The sequence below is a fragment of the Papio anubis genome, chromosome 1 (genome assembly GCF_008728515.1).
Source record: "Papio anubis isolate 15944 chromosome 1, Panubis1.0, whole genome shotgun sequence".
Lineage (NCBI taxonomy): Eukaryota > Metazoa > Chordata > Mammalia > Primates > Cercopithecidae > Papio > Papio anubis.
In genome coordinates this window covers 178,263,842-178,286,684 of record NC_044976.1, presented here as the reverse complement: position 1 = coordinate 178,286,684, position 22,843 = coordinate 178,263,842, and the positions used below count along the sequence as shown (strand labels likewise).

The 22,843-nt window shown below is 38.9% G+C and overlaps 2 protein-coding genes across 4 annotated transcripts in view; one reads left to right on the top strand and one right to left on the bottom strand.

Moving 5' to 3' along the window:
* Positions 1 to 140: 140 nt before the first annotated feature.
* The window catches only part of RGL1 (ral guanine nucleotide dissociation stimulator like 1), a 289,030-nt gene continuing 266,327 nt past the window's right edge, over positions 141 to 22,843 (top strand). The window contains exon 1 of one of the 3 annotated variants that reach the window (XM_031657730.1): positions 141 to 557. The gene's annotated coding sequence lies outside the window, so the exon portion shown is untranslated. The remainder of the gene's footprint in view (positions 558 to 22,843) is intronic. The other 2 variants (XM_003893404.4, XM_031657737.1) reach the window with 2 other exon arrangements.
* Positions 10,575 to 17,559, bottom strand: APOBEC4 (apolipoprotein B mRNA editing enzyme catalytic polypeptide like 4). The gene is made up of 2 exons (XM_003893407.5): positions 17,315 to 17,559; positions 10,575 to 13,097 (listed from the first exon to the last, which is right to left on the bottom strand). The coding sequence occupies exon 2, from the start codon at positions 13,065 to 13,067 to the stop codon at positions 11,976 to 11,978; it is 1,092 nt and encodes a 363-aa protein (XP_003893456.1). The 5' UTR covers positions 13,068 to 13,097; positions 17,315 to 17,559; the 3' UTR covers positions 10,575 to 11,975.

Genomic DNA, 22,843 nt, shown 5'->3' with positions numbered 1-22,843 from the left:
CCGTAGGCAAGGGGCGGGGCTGGGCGAAGGAGGAGGGGGCGAGAGGGAGGGCCGAAACAAGGATCGCGGGCGGAGGTAAGAAACGATTGGTCGTCCGAGTGCGTCACGTGATTCCCAGGGGTTCCCATAGAAACGCTTTTCTGCGGTCCAGTCTAGGGGGTCTGAGGTTGTCGGTGATGGGCAGCAGCGGCAGGTGGCATTGACTTTTGCTGCAGCCGTCAACGACCTGTCATCCGGGTCCTGCGTAAGGTCCGACTGGCTGGGACTTGGATGTGGGTGGGATGGACTGGCTGCCGGACCGAGTGCCCTGCAGTTGGCAGGAGTATGAGGCGGAGTGATGCACACCCGGGCGCCCAGCGTCGTTCTAATTGCCGGAGACGTTACCTCGGACTGTGCGCTGCTAGGGGCTGCGTTCCTGAGCGGGAAGCCCGTTTCCTGGGGTTGGAACTACCCTACTTGGCCAGCGGGAGGTCCCCAAGGACGGAGGCGAAAGGTCAAATCTTATCTGTCAGTGCTGTGTGACAGCATCACGACGGGATCTGCAGAACCTGAACTCGGTATCAAATCTACTGGGAGGGAGGGGAATGTGTCCGGGCAGGCGCTGGGGTCGGTTGGCAAAACTGGGGTGAATTTGTAGAATTTGGGAAAGGGTCATTGACATCTTAAAATAGGTGGTTGTTTGGAGCAAGAATGCTGAAAAGGGGTGAGGGTAGGTTAGGCTCTCTAGTGCTGGGGGAAAACAAAATGGGTAAGGATTGGTGGAAACCAGACCTTTAAGATTTACATTATGATTTAAGATTTATATGATTCCATCTAGGCCAGATTTAAAAAAAAATATTTGACATCCCCATTTTCGGAATGTAGGAGATAAAGGCACTAAGACGAAGGAAATGGTAGTTGTGCTGTGTGTATTACACTGAAGAACAAATATTTGCAGGATAAAATTAATTTGGACATTTGGCTGGACATTGCTCAGGTATGGGTCCAGTTTAGTTGGACCTCGAACAGAAGACTGGCTGTTGTCCTGTTGTGTGCCACAATCTTTGGTTTCCAGTACTGTGTTGAAAAGAGCACTGGGCTTATAATCAGAAAACTCAGGCTTAAGTCTTGACTCTTCCGCTCATAATGTTTGAACGAGACATGTCACTTGAAATTCTGTCTCAGATTCCTCATCACCGAAATGGAGCTAATAATGTGCCCTTTACAAGATTGTTCTTAGGATTAAATATCACGAAAGTGTTTCCAAGCTCTAAAATTCTACATAAATGTAAAATGCATGTTACTTGTACCATTGGTTTTGGGACTAGTCTTATAAATTGCTTAATAATATATGGTGTTTTATCTTGTTCCTGGAAGAGATGGAAAGATTCTGAAGGGCAGAGACAGTTTTTCTTTTGTATCTTCCTTCTATCCGACAAAAAACTAAGCATGCAGAAGGGACTCGATGCGTGCTTGATGAATGAATGAAAAATGAAAGAGTGTACAGTTTGAGAATCATACTGAGAATAACAGAAGAGGGAGAGAGATCTCAAAATTAAATATTTGTTGGATATATACGTGTAAATACATACATCCAGTCTTCTTTAAGTTCAAAAAAATACATATATATGTGTGTGTATTTATCTATGCAGTATATTATATATAAATAGAGAGTGGGAGAGAGACCTCGAGAATGGAATACATCCCTTTTTCTTGGGAAGAAGCAATGTGGCGTTTTTCTGTTCCCAATTAAACCACTGTTCTGTAAGTATATCATTTAGGTGATAGAAGTAACATTGCTTTAAATTAACATTCAAGTTATGAACACACACACTGGTAAAAATTATCTTAGGACTGTCTTAAGACAGCAAAGGAAAAAATTTTACCTGTTGGTAATATTTATTTTAAAAAACCATATACCGAAGTATAAAATCATTGCTATGGTGAATGGCATTATGTAACTTAGAATAGAGATTTTACAATTTTTTTTCAGTTTGTCTTTGCTAACTTTAGTAGATGTTAATCAGTACACTTTAGCTGTTAAAGGTGATTGTACTTTTTCTTCTTTTAAATCAGTATTTTTCTTTGGAGAGAAAATCGAACAATAGAGGCACTATTGAGAGCAAATGGAAACAAGGATAGATTCAAGAGCTAATACATCTCTTCTCTTACATTTCTATTCTTTTGTATTGCCTTATTTAGGAAATTTTTTATTTTCTTATTTGAGAACTGTGAAAGAATCCCAGAGTAGAAATCAGCTTAAGGGAATAGTGAGAGGAATTTAAATAATCGATTGCTCAAGGGTATAATTTTGATTGCTCAGAATTTTGCTCTATATGTTTAATGTGTTAAATGTAATTAATTGCCAGCCAAATAATGCTTATGGCATTTAAGATGTGAAAAATGTCTTTTCTAATGCAGTAAATTTTATTGTCACACAATGATCCAAGTGCCTAGTACATACTAGGTACTCAGCGTGTTTCTAGCCAATGATTTAAGGATCTGACAACTTAATTTTGGACTAACATTCAGAGATTGAGTATTTTTTAATGGGCACATAAATTACTTCTCCACCTTATTAGCTAGTTATATCTTTATAAAGCTTTGGGGAAATTTTTGTGTGTATGTGGAGAAATCTGTCCTTAATTATCTTTTAATTAGAAAGCTCATTATTTCACTTCCTTGCAAATTCTAAATTTTTAATGTTTATCATGATACTTAATTCATCTTAGGTAATATTATTTTCCTTTTAATTTTTCAAATGAGTGCTTACCCTGATATAAAAGGTTTATAAGGTTTTAAGACATTTTACTTGTTGTGCAAATAACCTAGTTTGATTCAATACCGAAGCAGGACTGAATCTGAATTTTCTCAAGGTTAATGCTGTATATGTAGTTCCTTATCTTCTGTGATGATGCAAACAGTCAAGGATCTTTTCAGTTAGAAGGGACTTTAATAAGGCTATAATAGGTCTTTCTTTTCAGACATTTTAAACCAAGGATTCTAACATATGCTTCTCTTCCCCAAACTTGCCACTAAATACTTAAACAACAAATAAAGACATTGAATCCTGGCTGGGTGCGGTGGCTCTTGCCTGTAATCCCAGAACTTTGGGAAGCCAAGGCGGGCAGATCACTTGAGGTGAGAAGTTCAAGACCAGCCTGGCCAACATAGGGAAACCCTGTCTCTACTAAAAATACAAAAAATTTGCCGGGGGTGGTGGTGCGCACCTGTAGTCCCAGTTACTTGGGAGGGTGAGGTGGGAGAGTTGCTCGAATCCGGGAGGCAGAGGTGGCAGTGAGCCGAGATCATGCCATTGCACTCCAGCCTGGGTGACAGAGTGAGACACTTCATCTCAAAAAAAAAAAAGATATTGAATCCTGCAATGTGACATTATTTATTTTTATTATTTGAAATAGAAGTGCAAAATCAATGCTAATCAAATATGTAAAATGTATTATAAATATAAATAAGCGAATTTCAGTTCTGGTAAGGATGCTTTAATACCAGGGTTCTCTGGCAACATAATATATATAAATATACATAATAAATAAAAATATAAAAATATTTTTAGCATGTTGTGCATAGATTATCTTATGATTTAATGCTCCTATGAATATCTGCATCAATTGGTTATGTGTTAAATTTTAAAACACGAACCTTCAAAATTTCATTTTTTCTTTGTTTCAAGTTTTTTCTTTATATAATTTTATGATTACACATTAAAGTGGAGTAGATAGGGTGAACTTTCTACTCAAACTTGTCAACTAAAAACCTGTAAGCTAAAGAAAAAAAAATCTCTAAATACATTGAATTTATTTGGGAATTAGAAAGGAGGATTATAACCTCAGATGCATAGCTGTGGCAAGCTACATATGCATCAAAGAAGGGAGGATAAAGGGAAACTTTTTAAAATTTTATTTATTTATTTACTTATTTATTTGAGACGGAGTCTCGCTCTGTCGCCAGGCTGGAGTGCAGTGGCACAATCTCGGCTCACTGCAACCTCCGACTCCCTGGTTCAAGTGATTCTCCTGCCTCAGCCTCCAAAGTAGCTGGGATTACAGGCGCACGCCACCACGCCCAGCTAGTTTTTATATTTTTAGTAGGACGAGGTTTCTGCCTGTTGGCCAGGATGGTCTTGATCTCCTGACCTTGTGATCCGCCCGCCTTGGGCTCCCAAAGTACTGGGATTACAGGCGTGAGCCACCGCACCTGGCCAAAGGGAAACTTTTATTTGGCAAAAGGAGAAGTTCACATAAGCTGGTTGGAAACAGATACTGGTTTTGGATACTCAAAGTCAGACTTGGCGACATTTTAGAGGAGGAGATGCTATTACTGGGCAGGTGTTGTTTTGAGAGCATTTTATCTGAATTGCTGCAGTCCTACAGAATTTCTTATTTTAGAAAGTCCTTGAGACAAGACTTCCAAAAATGTCTTTTATCTCGTCCATGCAATCATGAACCCTACTCCTTTGTGCTCTCCTGGCTCTAGTTTGTGTTTGACAAAAAGTGATTTCATCCTGGTATCTGCAACTTTCATAAACCTTTATTCATATATTAGTACTTCAAAGATTAAAAAAAATTGTAAATCTGTACTCTTGCCTCAGGAAAAAGATTTAGTGCCAAAGAATAAGTCTTATTTTTAAAGTATTGTGAATGAGACTTTTTCATTTGATTTTTTTAACGGCTTATGATATAAAATGAAAGCTATGGACTTTAAAACATATTTATCCTGTATTCTTTCTTAGCATGGGGGTATTTTATTAATGCTAACAGTTGTTTTAAGGTTGCATCTCTTATCACACTGTATAACATTTGAGGTAATGATAATTTACATCTTCTTTTCCAATATTTCTGTCACTTATTTTATCTTATTGTATATGCTAGAATGTTGAAAAGAGTGTTGAAAAATTGAGTGCTGGGCTCTTCTGCTTTGTTCCTGTCTCAATGGAAATGTCTTTGGTATTTCACCAGTTGACATATTTACTTTTGCTTTATGACTTTTAGAAATGACTGCTAAAATTATCAAATGCCTTTTATGGGGATCTAATCATAAAAATCGTATAGTTTCTATCTTTGAATTTATGAGTGTAGTGAATATATATATTTTTCTACACTGAAAAATTCCCATGTTTCTACAATAAACTCTATTTGGTTGTGAAATATTACCATTTTAATTACTTGCTGGATTTGATTAGTTTATATTTTGTTTGTGTGGTTTCAGAATTTTTTTTAAAAAGTTCAGACAGGATCGCACTCTGTTGCCCAGGCTGGAGGGCAGTGGTGTGATCTTGGCTCACTGCAGCCTCGACTTCCCAGGCTCAAGCCATCCTCCCACCTCAGCCTACCAAGTAGCTGAGACCACAGGAGCACACCACTACCCCTAGCTAATTTTTGTATTTTTTTGTAGAGATGGGGTTTTGCCATGTTGTCCAGGCTGGTCTTGAACTCCTGAGCACAAGTAATCTGCCAGCCTCGGCCTCTCACAGTGCTAGGATTATACATGTGAGGCACTGCGTGCTGCCTTTAAAAATTTTGTTCTGTAGATGCAGTGTCTCCCTATGTTGCCCAGGCTGGTCTTCAACTCCTGGCCTCAAGCAATTCTCTAGCCTTGGTCTCCCAAGTGATGAGATTACAGGCATGAGCCACCCCACCATGCCTGGTCATAATTTCTGTTTTTAAGTAAGATGGATCCATAATTTTATTTATTTGTGCTATCTTTATCCAGTTTTGATATTAGTGTTAGCCTAACTTTGTAGACGAATTTAGATTTCCACCTTTTTTTTCCTACGCTCTGCAATAGTTTAAATGATGAGAAATTATCATGCTATTTGGTCTTTGAAAGTTATAGAGTGTGCTGCAAAACTACCTGGGCTTGCTGATATTTTTAGAGGTAGATCTTCGATCATTCTTATCTTCTATGATTATTGATTTGTTTGATTTTTCTTTCTATTATTAAATCAATTTTAGAATTTATGTGTTTCTAGAAAATGATGCATCTCATCTAGATTGCCAATTTATTGGCAAGAAGTTGCACAAAATATTTTCTTATAATTGTTTTAGTATCTGCCATGACCATGGACGTTTTTCTTTTCTCATTACCACTATTAACTCTTTCAGCAAAACATTGAAATCAACTTTTTGTTCCCCAACCTGATTATCACAAATTCTAGTAACATATCTTTACTTCTTTTTTTTTTTTTTTTTTTTTTTGAGACGGAGTCTCCCCCTGTCCCAGGCTGGAGTGCAGTGGCGCGATCTCGGCTCACTGCAAGCTCTGCCTCCCTGGTTCACGCCATTCTTCTGCCTCAGCCTCCCCAGTAGCTGGGACTACAGGCACCTGCCACCACACCTGGCTAATTTTTAAAATATTTTTAGTAGAGACGGCATTTCACCGTGTTAGCCAGGATGGTCTGGATCGCCTGACCTCGTGATCCGCCTGCCTCGGCCTCCCAAAGTGCTGGGATTACAGGCGAGAGCCACCGTGCCTGATCTATCTTTACTTCTTAAAGAAAATAGGAAGTCAACTATCTAAGACTCATAGTTTTGATAATATTTGAAAGATCCTGCAATCCTTATAATTTCCTACTCTTTATCCTTATCCTGTTCATATTTTATTAATAATAGTAACCACTTAATAAGTTTATTGTGTGTCAGACACTTGGTAAATAAACCCTTTACTTGCATTATTTAATCCCCAGAGTAGCTCTATGGCCTAGAAATTAGTGTTCCCATTTTATGAATGAGTAAACTAAAACTCAGAGAGGTTATGTAATTTGGCCAATGATATTCAATCAGCAGGTGGCAGAATGATGTGGCAAATTATAATAATTTGGAATTACTTTTTTCTAAAAATAAGTATATAGCCAAGTATCAAAGGTCTAAACAAACCCATATAAGAGCTTGAAATGAACTGTAAATTGTGAACCTAAAAAAACTGTGTTATTTTAATGATTTTTTAAAGGATATTCGTTTTTTAGATATTACTGTGAGCTTTCCTTACCTTATCTCTATATTTTGAGACTAGACATAGAGCCCGATTTCTTTTTCTTTTTTTTTTTTTTTTTTTTGGAGACGGAGTTTCTCTCTTGTTGCCCAGGCTGGAGTGCAATGGCACGATCTCTGGCTCACCGCAACCTCCGCCTGCTGGGTTCAAGCAATTCTCCTGCCTCAGTCTCCTGAGCAGCTGGGATTACAGGCCACCACACCCAGCTAATTTTGTGTTTTTAGTAGAGATGGGGTTTCTCCTAAAGGTTAGGGTGGTCTCAAATTCCCAACCTCAGGTGATCCGCCCTCCTCAGCCTCCCAAAGTGCTGAGATTACAGGTGTGAGCCACTGTGCCCGGCGACATAGAGCCTGATTTCTAATATTTAGTCTAACAGAAAAGATGTCACTTTTTTTGTATTTAGAGAGATCAGTAGGTGTCAACTAGTAATTCAATTTTTAAAAAAGATTATGATAAAATAGATAAAACAAAGTCATTATCTTAACCATTTTGAAGTGTATAATTAAGTAGTACTAAGCACATTGTTGTACAGCTATTACCAACATCCATCTCCAGACCTCTTTTCATCTTACAAAACTAATTCTGTACCCATTAAACAATAACTCCCTGTTCCCTGCTCCCCAGCCCCCGGCAACCACCATTTTCTACTTACCACATGTAAGTGGAATCGTGGTGTTTGCCTATTTTTGACTGGTTTATTTAACTTGGCATAATGTCCTCAAGGTTCATCCATGTTGTGGCACGTGAATAGATTTCCTTCCTTTTTAAAGCCGAATAATACTCCATTGTATGTATATACCACATCTTGGGTATCCATTCATCTGTCAATGGACACTTGGTTTGGTTCTACCTTTTGGCTATTGTAATACTGCTATAAACATGGGTGTAGAAATATCTCTTTGAGGTCCTGTTTTATAAAAAAAAATTACTTTACTTTTTAAAAATAGATTCAGAGTCTTGCTATGTTGCCCAGGCTGGTCTTGAACTCCTGGACTAAAATGATCCTCCCACCTCAGCCTCCCAAAGTGCTGGGATTACAGGCGTGAACCGCCGTGCTTGGCCAAGACCTTGTTTTTTATACCCAGAGGTAGAATTGCCTGATGATATGTTAATTCTCTTTTTAATTTTTTGAGGAACCATTTACACTTAACTAGACAATGCAGTAAAACAGTGTTCCATTGCCTTGGGTCCCAGATTTAGTACATCCCTGAAAGTCAGGGACATCTAAGACAAGATAATCTTGGGATTTATGTTTGGCATGAGGTCCTGGGCAACAGGGGAGTGGGGCAGGGCCAAAGTTCTGGTAACTAAAACCTACTAAAGTTTTCCACCCTAGCCCATCCTGCCTACCTGGCTTCCATAGTTTAGAGGATGCCCATTGGTACTGTGGTTTGAGCAGAATGACAGGCAAGCTTCAGGACAGGTCCTAAATAAATATGGATTCTTTTAGGCTTTGTAGTGAATCTGCATTGTTATTATTTAGAGAAGCATTAAGGCATAATGATTAAGAACATGGACTCTGGAGCTCGACTTCTTGGGTTTAACGCTCAGCTCAGCCTTTATTTACTACTTGGGAGGTTAATTAAATTATCTGTGCTACAATTTCCTTATTTGTAAAGTAGGTATTATAATAATATCTACCTCGTAGGATTATTGGGAGGATTAAATGAATACATGTAAGTGCTTAGAAAAATACTTGACATATAGCTCTCACTCAATGTTAGTAATAATATTATTATTTTTTAGAAACAGGGTCTTGCTATGTTGCCCAGGTTGGAGTGCAGTGGTGTGATCATAGCTCACTGCAGCCTCTACCTCCTGGGCTGAAGTAGTCCTCCTGCTTCAGCCTACCAAAGTGCTGAGATTACAGGCAGGAGCCACCACGCCTGGCCGAATAATATTATTTCAAATTAGTACAGGTTATGATGTGGCTTTCCTTTTTAAATTTACTATTTAAAAAAATTTTTAAATTTATGTGGCTTTCCTTAAAAACCAGTAAGAAGAGTAAGATTCCATCTGTGGAACTTTTTAGATTGCGTATACTATGAATGAAAAAGGTGTAATGGCAATTTAAAGAAATAGGATTTGCTCTCAGATGAGCAGGATTAGATTATAGCTTGATTAATTCTCATCTGTTTAGTATTATATGGATTGGATTGTAGCTTGATGAAACATAGAAAACAGATTTCTAGTCACATAGCAAATCAATGCCATGACAGGAGTTGGTCACAGAGGTTTGTGTTGTCTCTTGCTGTCTGGACCCTCCCAAACACTGTCCAGGAATGAGATGCCCTTGTACATACCCCATCCACCACTTCATTCTAAGCAGATGTCAATCACCACTATGAAAGCAGAATCTGATAGCACTAAACACTTGAGTCAAATAATGGACTCCTCTAATCCATAAGGCAACCTTATGATAATTTGACTTGCAATGTAGCTTATGTACATGGAGAGGCTATATAACCTGGATGACTTGAATATATGCTTGCATATCTAGTTATAAGTCTTACTAGAAATCAGTACATTAGTTTTTTGTCTTTACATATCAGTCTCAAGAGCTTTGTTAATCCAAACCTGCTTCCGATGGGTAAATCCATTCTCCCTGTACTTACTAAGTAGGTAGTTGAGCATGCAAAGCTAAGACCCCCAAACCCTGGACCTTGGTAGAGTCACCAAGATAATGTGTCCCTCCCTTCAGTCTCATTGTTTTCTTGGGATATATCCCAATGCCTTTTCCAGATCATCATATTACTAGCTGCCTTAATTTACTTCTATTTTCTTTATTTCTATTATTTCTATATGTGTGGTGGCAGAGATATTCTTCCATATCAACATTGCCAGTTTGCTGAAGAGGGGTGGAGCAACCCAACTTCTCTCTCTCAATCGCTGGGCCAGCCTGACATGACCAAGAATCACTGTAGTGAGCAAGGAAAGCTAATCACTGCACTGCAGGATCTCACTTTGTGGAACTGTTGCTTTGCTATATGCCTTCTTATAGCAGATGGAGCTGAAAGGAACCTTAAAGATGAACTAGCCCACCTTTCTTATTTTGCAGATGAGGAAACAGATTACTTGCCTTGGGCAGTATATCTTTATGTTCTTCTAATAGTCTTTTGTCTAAGGTTGGCTGTATTGGCCTGAGCTTATGACCTGTCAGTAATCTTCTTCCTAGCCCTAGTCTTATCAAGTCATTACAAAAGTTTAACTGCCAAAGGCACTTTTCTTTCCTATAGTTCTGGCAACTTCTCCTTTTGTTGTATACCATTGATATCCAGGTTCACATTAGAAATATAAGTTCATCATCTATTTCAGACCGTGTTTCTAACTGGATTCTCTGTAGCCTGGTTCACGTTGTAGTCTGCCATTTTCTGGCGACAAATTGGATCTATTTTAATAATGATCAGAGATGCTGGATTTGTCATTTGGGATCTTTTTAACTCAATATCTCAAATTGTGGACATAGGATTTCATGAAATAAAAATAAACCTCAACAGTACTTCTTTAAATAATACTCACTATATAACCACAATAAAACTGTATTCCAGTAATTCCATTAAAATTTGTATGCTAACAATAGAACTTTGTTTTAAACTTTTTATTCATGTTTATTTTAACCACAATACTAATTGTTATTCCTAAAATACGTTTTTCTTTCTCCTCCTCCTTCATGGAGTATTACATGTTTTAATGTCATGGCAAACTCTTTTATTAGCTTAGGATAATAGGAGCTTTATATACATATATATATATAGAAAAAAATAGCAAGTTACAAGTAAATGTACATTTTTCTTGTAATGTATCTTTACATATTTCAAAGAGGCAAGTGGCAGCAAATGTGAAATAAGCATAAGCAAAGTGCTTTCATTTAAGTGCTTAGAGGATTAGTGAAGGAGCACTTCCTAGAAGTGTGTTTTGAAGATTTTAAGAGAAGGTACAAATATTCACTCGTGACGAGGATGGAGTCAGAAAGGAGGGAAGTAAAACACACATTATGCACTGGGAGCTGCATTAGAAGGGGGAATGGATGCTAACAAAAAGAAAAACATCTGTTGCAGGATGGTTAAGTAGGCTTTCAGCCAGGGTGGAGAAGGGATGTTGACTCATAGTCATTGGTGAAGTTATTGAGATGTCATTTCAGCCTTGCTACCCACGTTTTGCTGGATAACGTGCTAGATCCTAAGGGAAAAGTTAAAGGGAAGGGAGAGACAGTGCTTGACCTGTGGGTACTTATGATCTTGCTGATGATACAAGGCAACAGAAAGTTAAAGGAGGATCCTTGAAAGCCAGTAAGAGGAACTTGGATTTTATATGGTATGTGATGACAGGAGCCATTGGAGGTTCTCATGTATCATCTTGCCTCTATCATCTGCTCAGAAGGGAGAGGTCTGAGCTGGGGAAGATCAAACTGAGCAGGTGCCTAGGTTTTAATCTTTATAGCTATACGTAATCAACAGAAGTGCTTTTTCCCACACAAAACTATTTTGAATCACTTTAGAAAAAAATGAACTACCTAAAATCTTCTGTCCATGATTAACAACTAGTAGAAAATCACTGGTTTGCTCTTGCAAACAGCATTTAATGTCAGTAGCTTCAGGCTGTTTTTCAGTTTTACAGTAAATTTTTTTACTGAAATCAATTTAGGTAGCTATTTTGTCCATGGGCCTTTGTTATGAAAAGGTGATGTGAGTAGAATAGAATAATGAGATTCCTTTTCTGCACCAAAATATTAGCAAGCTGCTAATGGTTCCATTTTGATACTGCCACTTTCAAAGGAGAGAGATCAAGTTGCTTATGGAAACATTTTGGATTATGTTTAAAAGAGTGTGACTTTATAACAGTTCATATGGTAAATAATTCAAGGTTTGCTTTTAGTGCGTCAGTTTATCTCCTTCTTGGCTCAGCCCTAAGAGAGAAAGTTTCCAGATTTTTGTTGTCTATCTAATAAGTCCGCTGGGAATTGGTTTCATGCTGTGGGAAGGTAGATTTTATTTCTTCCCTTTCTTCTTCTTCATCTTTTCATCTGCCTGTTTGCTACTTGCAAACTGTTCTGTGATTTCCACTGTCTCCACTGACCTTCTAGTGGGAAGCCTTTGAAGGTCCTCGGTTTCCTGGAATGACATTTGAGGCATATTTAAGTGCCTTATGATATTCCTGGGTTTATTTGGGTCTTGGCCCATATGCATTGGTGGTAAGTCCCTGAGAGGCAATAGCACAAAAACAACAGGAGCCCTGAGGTCTGGAGGTATTCCACTGGTGGTTTGAAAAGACTGTCCGGGAAAGGCATTGTTTAAGGGGTAGCTCTCTAAAGCCACCTGAGCTTTTGTGTTCGGATTCCTTTTTGTCTGGAGAAGAACATCAGTGAAGAAAGGTTTTACACCTGTTATGGCATTGATTTCATATGCATTGTGCCTGTCAGTCAGTGCTCTCCCTGTTAAAATGGGCTGAAAAACATGTGATCCTGAGACACCACTAACAAAGCTGTGGAGGACAGAATGCCAAATCCCGCCGCTTATTGGACTCAAAACAACCCGCGGCCATAAGCTGGCCAGGCTCCGGAGAGCTTCGCGGTTCCATGCGGAGGCAGGGAAGTCCGTCTCGGTGTGATAGAGCTGAGAAAAATAAATACTAAGAGTGATGCCTGGATATGTAATCAGGAAATTGTACACTTTGCTGATGCAGCAGTGGTTAGCTTCATTACAAGGGGAGTTGTTGCAATACAGAATGATATGCCTGATGCTGTCATTATTGTATATGGCTGAGTCAAGGTAACCATTCATTTCAAAGAGCATTGATTCTGGATGGATATAATTCCCAGTGCAACTGCTAGCATGGCCCTTTTGCACCAGGCTACCAGAAGAAGTTTTTAATTCATAAAATGTGAGGTGTTTTGTTTGAGGATATGTTGTCCCATAAGGGAATCCAAAAATCTGACAAAATTCTGTGAGGGAAACTCTTGCTTCTTCACCTGTTCGAATATGGTAAGGACAATTAGAGCAATCTAGAGAGAAGCTTAGCCAGTAATAAGGCTTTACTATTGTTCCATGATTTGCTAGGTATTCCTCATATGTGGGCTCCATTGCTAGATTTACTGTCTTCTAGCCGCAAACCTAAACAAGGAAGAGAAATTACATATGAAACCAGTGCAGGAAAAACTGAAGACAGTGCATTAAGTTATTAAACCATACTTTCTTTAAAGGAAGTAGCATAATAAAGATAGTGATATATGCATAGATTTAAAAGCTCAGGATTCATTATTTTTTGAGACTCCTAGAGCATGGAGAAGAAACAGAAGAGAAAGGCATTCTTCAACTTTACCTGTTTCATAGATTCTAAGTCAGTAAAGCAAATGAGTTAACAATGCAAGTTCTAGAAACAGACTGTCTGGTTTTAAATTTGGGCTTGGCCAATTATCAGCTTCGTGGTCTTTGGCAAGTTATTTAACATTTGGGAGCCACAGATTACTTGTCTGTAAAATGAAGATATTAATAGTATTTACCTCATAAGATGGTCTTGGGCAAAAATGCTTCACTATGTGCTTGTCACATAGTAAGGACTCAGTAAATATTAGCTCTTAGTAGTAAAAGTACAAATCCTAGGGTTATCTAGATTATTCCTAATTATAAAAGTACAAAAAAGGGTTTTGCATTTTATTCATGATCTTCTCAGAATATGTTAAGTATTGAGCAGAACTCATGTATTGTGCAGAACTATTGAGTGTGCTAGCATTTAACATCATCTTTCTTAAAATCACTGGTAATAATTTGGAGGGTTCCCCCCCCCCCCGAGACTAGGATCATGGGATCTCTTTTGCTTAATGGTAGAGACTTCCTGGAAGTGCCACATGAGTATTCTTTGGGTTGTGAACACTCATTCATTGACATGTAGAGTTTTCTTTCCAGTGAGTTGGTCTTGTTAGAAGATTTTTGAAAAATTACTGTTACAGAGAGCAAATATAGTTCTTTGGAATATTTCAAATCAGTAGTTTCTGGGATGTTAAACTAAAAAAGCTGAGATCATTAAGTAATGATTTTTTTCCTTTAAAAAATATTCATTCAGTTATCATTGTTCCTATAATGCCCTAGGAGCTACCTATTTTGTTCGTTTTTGAGACAGTCTTGCTCTCTTGCTCAGATTGCAGTGCAGTGGGATGATCGTGGCTCACTGCAGCCCCAACCTTCTGGGCCCAAGTGATCCTCCTGTCTCAGTCTCCCGAGTAGCTGGGACCACAGGTATGCACCACCATGCCCAGGTAATTTTTTTAGTTTTTAGGAGGGATGTGATCTCGCTATGTCGCCCACACTGGTCTCAAACTCCTGGGCTCAAGTGATCCTCCTACTTTGGCCTCCCAAAGTGCTGGGATTACAGGTATGAGCCACCATGCCCAGCCTTCCATCACTTTTTTGACATGCTTATTCACAGGTCTGTTCCTTCCAGTCTTTTTGCTATATGTGTAAGTTATGTATAATATAAATAAAGTCATGTTTTATACCCTGCTTTTTCACTTAATATTGTGCCATAAGCATTTTCCCATGTTATTAAAAATTCTTTAAAAAACACAATATTCAGCTGGGCATGGTGGCTCATGCCTGTAATCCCAGCACTTTGGGAGTCTGAGGTGGGCAGATCACAAGGTCAGGAGATTGAGACCATCCTGGCTCACAAGGTGAAACCCCGTCTCTACTAAAAATACAAAAAATTAGCCGGGCATGGTGGTGGGCACCTATCGTCCCAGCTATTTGGGAGGCTGAGGAAGGAGAATGGCCTGAACCTGGGAGGCAGAGCTTGCAGTGAGCCAAGATTGTGCCACTGCACTCCAGCCTCAGCAACAGAGTGAGACTCTGTCTCAAAACAAAAAACAAAAAACACAATATTCATGGCTAATGAGTTTTTTATTATGTAACTGTAACATTCAGTTTCTTGCCTCTTTTAATTATTATAACACTAATGAATATTTCTGTAAATAAATTATTACATATATGATATTTATTATAAAGAATCAGATTTTTTGTTTTAGTATAGATTACTAGAAATCATAGTATTAGGTCAAACATTGTCAAATCACTGCCTAGGAAGGTGTACCAATCTTATCACATTAATTTGAGAAGTGAGCATTGGTATTTTTTGTTGCTATAATGTGTGCCCTTACTATTTCTAGTGAAGTTGAACACTTTTTGACATGCTTATTGGTCTGTGGCATTTATTCTTCTGTGAAATATATTTGATTTTTTACCTGTTTTTTGGGTGAGGTTTTCCTTATTGGTTTGCAAGACATCTTTATGCATCAAGAATATTAAATCTGCCACATTTGTTGCAAATATTTTACCTGGTTTATACAGCCTTTTAATTATGCCAATGTTACTTTAATTGCACCAAAATTTACATTTTTATGTGATCCAGTCTCTACTCCTATGGTTTTTTCTTAATGTATTAAGAAATGCCTTCCTCATCAAAGCATAATTAAGTATTCCCCATATTTTCTTCTAGTATTTATGGTTTCATGTTTTACATTTAACTTTGTCGGATAACAAAACTGATAAGGCAGAAAATTTAAATGAGATAAACTGACCATTGCAACAGAATATATTTTTCACTTTTCAAAATCTCACTTATCATCATAAATCCTTGTGCTAATAAATAAATTATGGCCTCTCATATGGAAGTGCTCTGTTCATGGTCTGTCTTCCTCAGCCCAGCTCGGCTCAGTCATTGCTGTATTTGATATAGCTTGATCTCTAGCCTGACACCTGCAGAGTTCCTATGCTAATCCTGTCCTGGGCAGAAAATATGTTAATAGCCTCAATCCAGCTATAGGTGGAGTGTGGCTTTACTCATGTCACCGTTATCTTAGTGGCTAATATCCTGCAGTAACTCTGGCACCACATACCCACCAGATTCTAGATTTCTCCTAGCCTCTGCTGTGTCATCTTAATCCATAGGATTGGACATGAGCTTTGTTTTTTCCTTAGTACTATGCTTTCTTGATGTAACTGAATTCCTGCCCTGAGGCTTCTTAGACCTTGTCATAGCTTTCCTTCCAGAGAACTGGATTTAACCCTTGGCAGTGGACCATCTCTTGGAACCTGATGCCATTTCTTGCTTGCTCCCGAGCATTGTTTCCTCCCTGGACCTCCTCCTCGCTTAGCCTTCATCAGGCTGGATGGATCTCTCCATCAGAACTTGCCACAACCAAGCCCAAATTCTCATGCTTTTTAATCTTGTGCCCTTGATGTGGTCGACCCCTAGGTGGTACGTCGGACATCCAGGTTACTGCTCAAATTACAATTTCAACTCACCCACAGACAATTTACAGATTGATTTGGCTAAATGTTATGGAAACAGAACCAAGAGGCACTTTTCTGTCTTTATTACTATTTCTTAAGGTGATGCGTATGTGGAGTTAACTATATATAATGGTCCCATAATTACCCTTTTGGGAAACAAAATTACCCTTTGTGTGTTTTTAAATAAAGGTAGCAAAATGGAAACTCCCTATTGCTTTTCTAAGCGCTCCTTCCTTTGCACCCCTGTCTTCTGTGACTGTTTCAGCCAGAAATGATACATCATTACTGTCTTTAAGGACATGGAGAGAACTGTGGCTTTGACACATAGTGGAGGGAGCTCTGTAGTCTCATTCTTGCTGATGGCTTTTCAGTGTCAACAAACTGTAGTTTCCTATTGGTGAAGTTTCCACTTTTTCATTGTCTTTCTGGGCTTCTTCTTTGATCACCCTCATTTGAAGAGGAAGCAGGAAAGAACTGTTGCCCTCTTTGAACTCTCATAGAATTCATGGTTTATTGTATCAATTTGTTACCGATCACAGATTATCTTGTTAACTTTCCCTATGGGTTATTTTATTCTCCCCTAACCAGGTGGAAATGTACCCTGTTTTGGCTTAGGACCTACCTCAGCAACCTTGATTGGCTCACAAGCCAGGTTGCTTAAGACTTGTTTCCCCAGCAGCTGATGTCTAGCCCTTTTCCTTTTGCTTTGTCTGTGCTTGGGAAATACATGTTATACCCTGTAGAGCAGGTTTGCTGGCAGTAAGAACAGAGATGTGTAGAGCCCAGTGTGCTGTAGGGCTCTCTGCATCTGGCTGTGAGTGGCCCCTGGACTGGGACTGTAGGGGGACAGTCCCAGTTTTCCATAGTTTAACATAAATGAACCACACCACAAGGACAATCTGCTCTCATTTCACTCAACTAGGATTTAGTGAGTACTGTTAAAGCACAGTTTGCACTGGAGTAATTGGAGAATGGAGTTTGCCCTTCACAATCTGTGCACAATCTGTTAGCAGCTAAAAACAAATGTTAGCAGTTATAATTACCCTCAATTTGTCTCCAGGCTTGGATCACATTCCAGGTGTTAGAAGAGATGGTCCATTTCCTTCTTTTTCTCCTTTAAGTCCCATGCCCTGTTTCAAGTAGCTTCAGAGGGCAATTGTGCTGTAAAGAATCACCTTGTAATGGGTTCAGGACTCTTTCACAGTTTGTGTCTATTCGTTCATTTGAACTTTGCTGTTCCAAGTTAGAAAGACCTTGCTGAGGTGTGGCTACCTCTAAGAACACTGTTGAATGGGTGCCATGGTAACATTTGCAAAGTAGCTACTGCTAGGATACAGCTCTGACACTTATTACTTTATTTGCATATCAAGCCACCTGTTCCAAGGATGAAAATATACAGGACTGCATATTCCAGTCTGGGTAAAAGGATAATAGCTGACTGTTGAAGAGAATGTGTTGGGGTTTTTCTCCTGCTGGCTGGAAAATCAAGTTCTGAGGGCCTGCTCCTCAGCACCTTTCTCCTGGTCTAGAGGGGGTGCCAGGCCTGGCGGTTCTGTTGCCTGCGCAGGTGCCAGGGCTTCTCCTTGGGAGGCTTGCCCTCTGTGAGAGGGAGCAGAGAGTTGACTTCCTCTAAGGGGCCCATAGTTCCTGAAGGGGGTGTTTTTGATTCTGTCTAAACCTAGGCTATGTGTTAGCAGTTTCCCTCCTCTTAGAAATTGCCTGGGAGACTCTTGCTATTGGTATGTATGTGGTTCCCTCCAGTTTAAGACAAGATTTGTTCCTGGATCAGTTGTAGCCCTTTCTCTGTGGCTAACGGAAGAGCCACTTGTCCTTCTCCATTCTTTTCCTTAGTCTCCCTTGACCCCCACATCATCTCCTAGACACAAGGCACATTGATAGTCACGATTCACTGTTTGTGAATCACTCTGGATTATTCCGTCATTCCTCTTCCCCAGGCCATCTGAAGGAGCGAGTGGGGATCACTATCGTGTACATTCCAGTAGTAACTACTGGCTGTAAGCAGACATACTCTAAAAATAACTCAGGGATACTGAGCACCCAGAGGGCACCTGTCTTCTCGAAGCTTCGCCACGCCTGTTTCCACAGTCAGACTTCCAGTCTGCACCACAGCACACATCCTTTCTCATCCAGAGTGCTCCTACTAGACGAGATGTTTTTGTCTCCTAAGGGCCACAGGTGTATTCATGAACTCCTCAGCTGGTTATTTTCAGTTCCATCTTCCTTGGTGCTTGCTCTGGCACAGGGTCACTGCTGCGTCCTGTCCCTTCCCCACCGTTTGCCATGGGTCATACCTTTGTTCTCATTGCTTGCATCTTCTAACTGAATGAACTTGTAAATATGAAACTGAAAGTCGATCCTCATACCTCATCTTTTATTTCATCCTAATAAATGATAATCTATTGCAAACATTACTTTAAAAGTATTATCAAAAGTTGGGTAAAAGGATAATAGCTGACTGTTGAAGAGAACGTGTTAGGGTTTTTCTCCTGCTAGCCAAAGAATCAAGTTCTCAGGGCCTGCTCAGTTCTGTAAGAAAGTATTAGCTGTCTGACAGATTCCGGTGAGGGGAGGAAAAGACAAAAAATATAGTCCCCAGATCTGCACCAGCATCCCAGGTGCACTGTGCAGCTTCCATGGTGGATTAGATGCTCAGCAAATGATACACCTGTGTAAGGTTAAACCTAAAGAAACAGGAAAAATGAGCCTTTGTCCACTAGCACATTTACCTATTGCATTTTAGGGTGATTTTAGGGATGGGCAACCCCAATTAGCCATTATTCTTTGAAGGTAGTTGTCTGTTAGATGTAGGAAGACTTCAAGGAAGGTTAAGTTGGCAACATTCCATTTAGGTTGCACAGAATGACTCGTAAGACTGAATTTCATCACGAGGAAACAAACGGCCTTTACCATGGTTCCTGTTCACAGCGAAATTGACATGTATCAGAAAGGAAATGCTTGGAAGAAATGTCTAGCTTCCCCAACAGACTCCTTTCTTCTCTCTTCTGTCTTCCTTTGTTAATCTGCCATGTTTCATCTTCATTCAGATGAGTTATGATGTACATTATTTATATAAAGATATTAGGAGATTATAATGAAGAAGATTTACAAAGACCAAACTCTCCTACAATGATCTAAATTTTTAAGAGACATTTACTCAGTTTGGCACTCCAAAAATTATTAATCTATGTCCTGGCAGCCCAATCTGGGGTATATCCAAGATGGCTTGTGTGTTGCTAGTTGCTGCTTGTAAGGCAACTTTCTCTTCGGGTGGCAAGAAGTAAAATATTTATAAGTTATTGCTAAAATGTTAAAGTTTTATTTGAACCTACTGTACCCAAGTAATTATATAATTCATCACTTTAGTAGCAGTTTTGTTGACACTGAACAATAATGCTCAAATTCATGTAGCAGTAACAAACTACGTGATAAAAGGAACTGAATTTAGAAAGCAAGCTTCAAGTAAAGATCAGAGGATTAAGTCGATTTCGTGGAGCTCACTAAGGAGTTAGATGGGAAAGATGAGAAAAGCACTGGAGTTGAGACCAAAAGGAGACAAAAAAGTAGAGGGTGGATCTTCGAGCTCGGGGTCATAAACAGGATGGCCACAAGGTGGCAGCACAGTCTTAACAGCAGGGAGCTTTCTGTAGGGCCACCCTTAATTTGCTAACACCACAGACTTTCTCCCAGAATTCCTCCATGTTGATTTTCCTCTTTATCCTAGGGGAAACAGCAGTAAATGTTTAGAATTAAAAATGACTCCTAAAACTTAAGCTGAGGAAAAGTGTAGGGTAAAGGCACCATCTTTACTTCCAGAGACTGTTCAGATGCTCTGAAGAAGACTTCCAGCTATCTGTGGGAAAGGACCAATTGACGTTTCCAAACCAAAACATAGTGATGGGAGGCCATTGTTTTGGGCTGAGCTTGTACACTAGGCCCCAGCCGACCAGACCAAACCAAAATGGAGTCAGTCGTGCTAAATGTGACATAAACTGAAATTTTAAGGAAGCAGATAGATCCCAAAGCAGACCAGGTTTTTTTTCTTCTTTTTTTTATTTTCTCATGAAAACAGGAGATTCCAGCACAAGGAGGTCCCCATGGCTCTCTAACTCTTACAAAAAAGTAACCCGAAATCTTTGTTCCCACCTTAAAAATCAACTGTTCTGCTCTTTCCCAGTGGGATCTGAGACCAAATAAGTACATCTATGGTGGTAACAGAGTGACATCAATGCCTAAAGTTTTGGTCAGTGTCAAAATTGAGAGGTTGACCAAAAGGTGGGATTTTTTTTTTTTAATACTTTAGGTTCTAGGGTACATATGCACAACGTGCAGGTTTGTTACATATGTATACATGTGCCATGTTGGTGTGCTGCACCCATTAACTCGTCATTTACATTAGGTGTATCTCTTAATGCTATCCCTCCCCCCTCCTCCCACCCCACGACAGGCCCCAGTGTGTGATGTTCCCCTTCATGTGTCCAAGTGTTCTCATTGTTCAATTCAAGGTGGGGAATTGTTAAATTAAGTTTAGCCTAAAGCTGCCTCCTTACATATTTTAAGTTCAGCCTAAAGGTTTCTTCGTACACAGAGAACTGTAACCTAACTGGAATGTAAATAGACTGTAACCTACTCTTGTACCAATCACCAAGTTTTGGCCAGAGGCAGCCAACAGTTCAAACCGTGTTCAAATCAGGTAAATGCCAAGCTGTAACAAATCCAGCTGTTTCTGTATCTCACTTCCATTTTCCTTATGCCACTTTCTGTTTTTGTCCACAAATCCTCTCTGATCATGCAGCAGCGCTGGAGATGCTCTGAACCTATTCTAGTTTGGGGAGCTGCCTAATTTGCTAGTTGTTCCTTGCTCAATTAAACTCTGTTAAATTTAATTTGTCTAATGTTTTTCTTTTCTTTTCTTTTTTTGAGACGGAGTCTTGTTCAGACGCCCAGGCTGGAGTGCGGTGGCACAATCTCGGCTCACTGCAAACTCTGCCTCCCGGGTTCACGCCATTCTCCTGCCTCAGCCTCCCGAGTAGCTGGGACTACAGGCACCCGCCACCACGCCCAGCTAATTTTTTGTATTTTTAGTAGAGACGGGGTTTCACCGTGTTAGCCAGGATGGTCTCGATCTCCTGACCTTGTGATCCGCCTGTCTCAGCCTCCCAAAGTGCTGGGATTACAGGTGTGAGCCACCACACCTGGCCAATGTTTTTCTTTTAACACATCATACACTAATACTTTTGTAAAAGTTAATAAAAATGATATTATAGAAAGAAGAACAAAACCATATAGAACATAAACCTATGTTTTGGTAATTAGTTAAACAGATATAAACAGATCAACAGCTATAAAATTTTAAAATTGCACCTCAATAAATATAAACAGCACACTTCTCTATTTTTGCTTTTGTTGCCAGTATTTTTGGTGTCATATTCAAGAAATCATTGCTAAGACGAAAGTTATGAAACTTATCCTCCTATGTTTTCATCTAAGAGTTTTAGTTTCAAGTCTTATGTTTAAGTCTTTAGTCCATCATGAGTGATTTTTGTGTATAATGTAAGACAAAGGTCCAATTTCATTTTTTTGTATGTGAATATCCTGTTTTCTTCATTACCATTTGTTGAAGAGACTATCCTTTCCCATTGTGTAGTCTTGACATGCTTGTCGAAGATCAATTGACCATACATGCATGGGTCTGTTCTGTTTCATTGGTTTATATGTCTGTATTTATGTAAATATGAACAGAACAAACATTGGAAAAAGAAAAGAATTACAAAACTATATATGTTTTTTATTGAAAGTATGGATATAGGTAATTAATATAGAGAATCACTATTACTCTCATTATATCCTACAATTGTAATTAAATTAAAAAGTTATCAAGGATGTAGTTAATCTCTATATTTAATACACAGTTGTATATACATACATTGTATGAATATTTTGCATATTTATTTATACTGTTATAATTGTGACCGACTAACTTGCTTTTTGCTTTTTACTTTATGTTGAATTGACGATAACATTTGCAGGATGTAATGTATATCTAACTTATTTTTATGCTTTGTTTTAATAGCACCATAACAGAGAAAGCCAGTCTCAAGAAGTATGTTGATGGGAATACAGGAAGAGATCTTAAAGCAATTTCAAAAGCTCAAGATGTTAATTTTTCATTTTTTGAGGATACAATTATTGTTCACTTAATGCATAGTAAGAACAAGCATAAAATCAAGGAGAACAAGATTGGTTTTGTTTTATTTAATTTTTTAATAGAGAACAGGGTTTTGCCATGTTACCCAGGTTGGTCTTGAACTCTTGGGCTCAAGCAGTCTGCCTGCCTCAGCCTCTTAAAATGTTAGGATTACAGGCGTGAGCCCTGGCACTCATCCAAGAGTTTTTACAGGGTACTCAAATATATCAATTTTATTGTTTTTCTATACCCACATTTATTTGCTACTGAAAATTGTGAAAATAGCACATCAAACTTTCTTTTTAAAGTTTTTGAAAATCAGAAAATCTAATAATTGTGCTCTAGCCAAACTACCTAATGTTTGCTT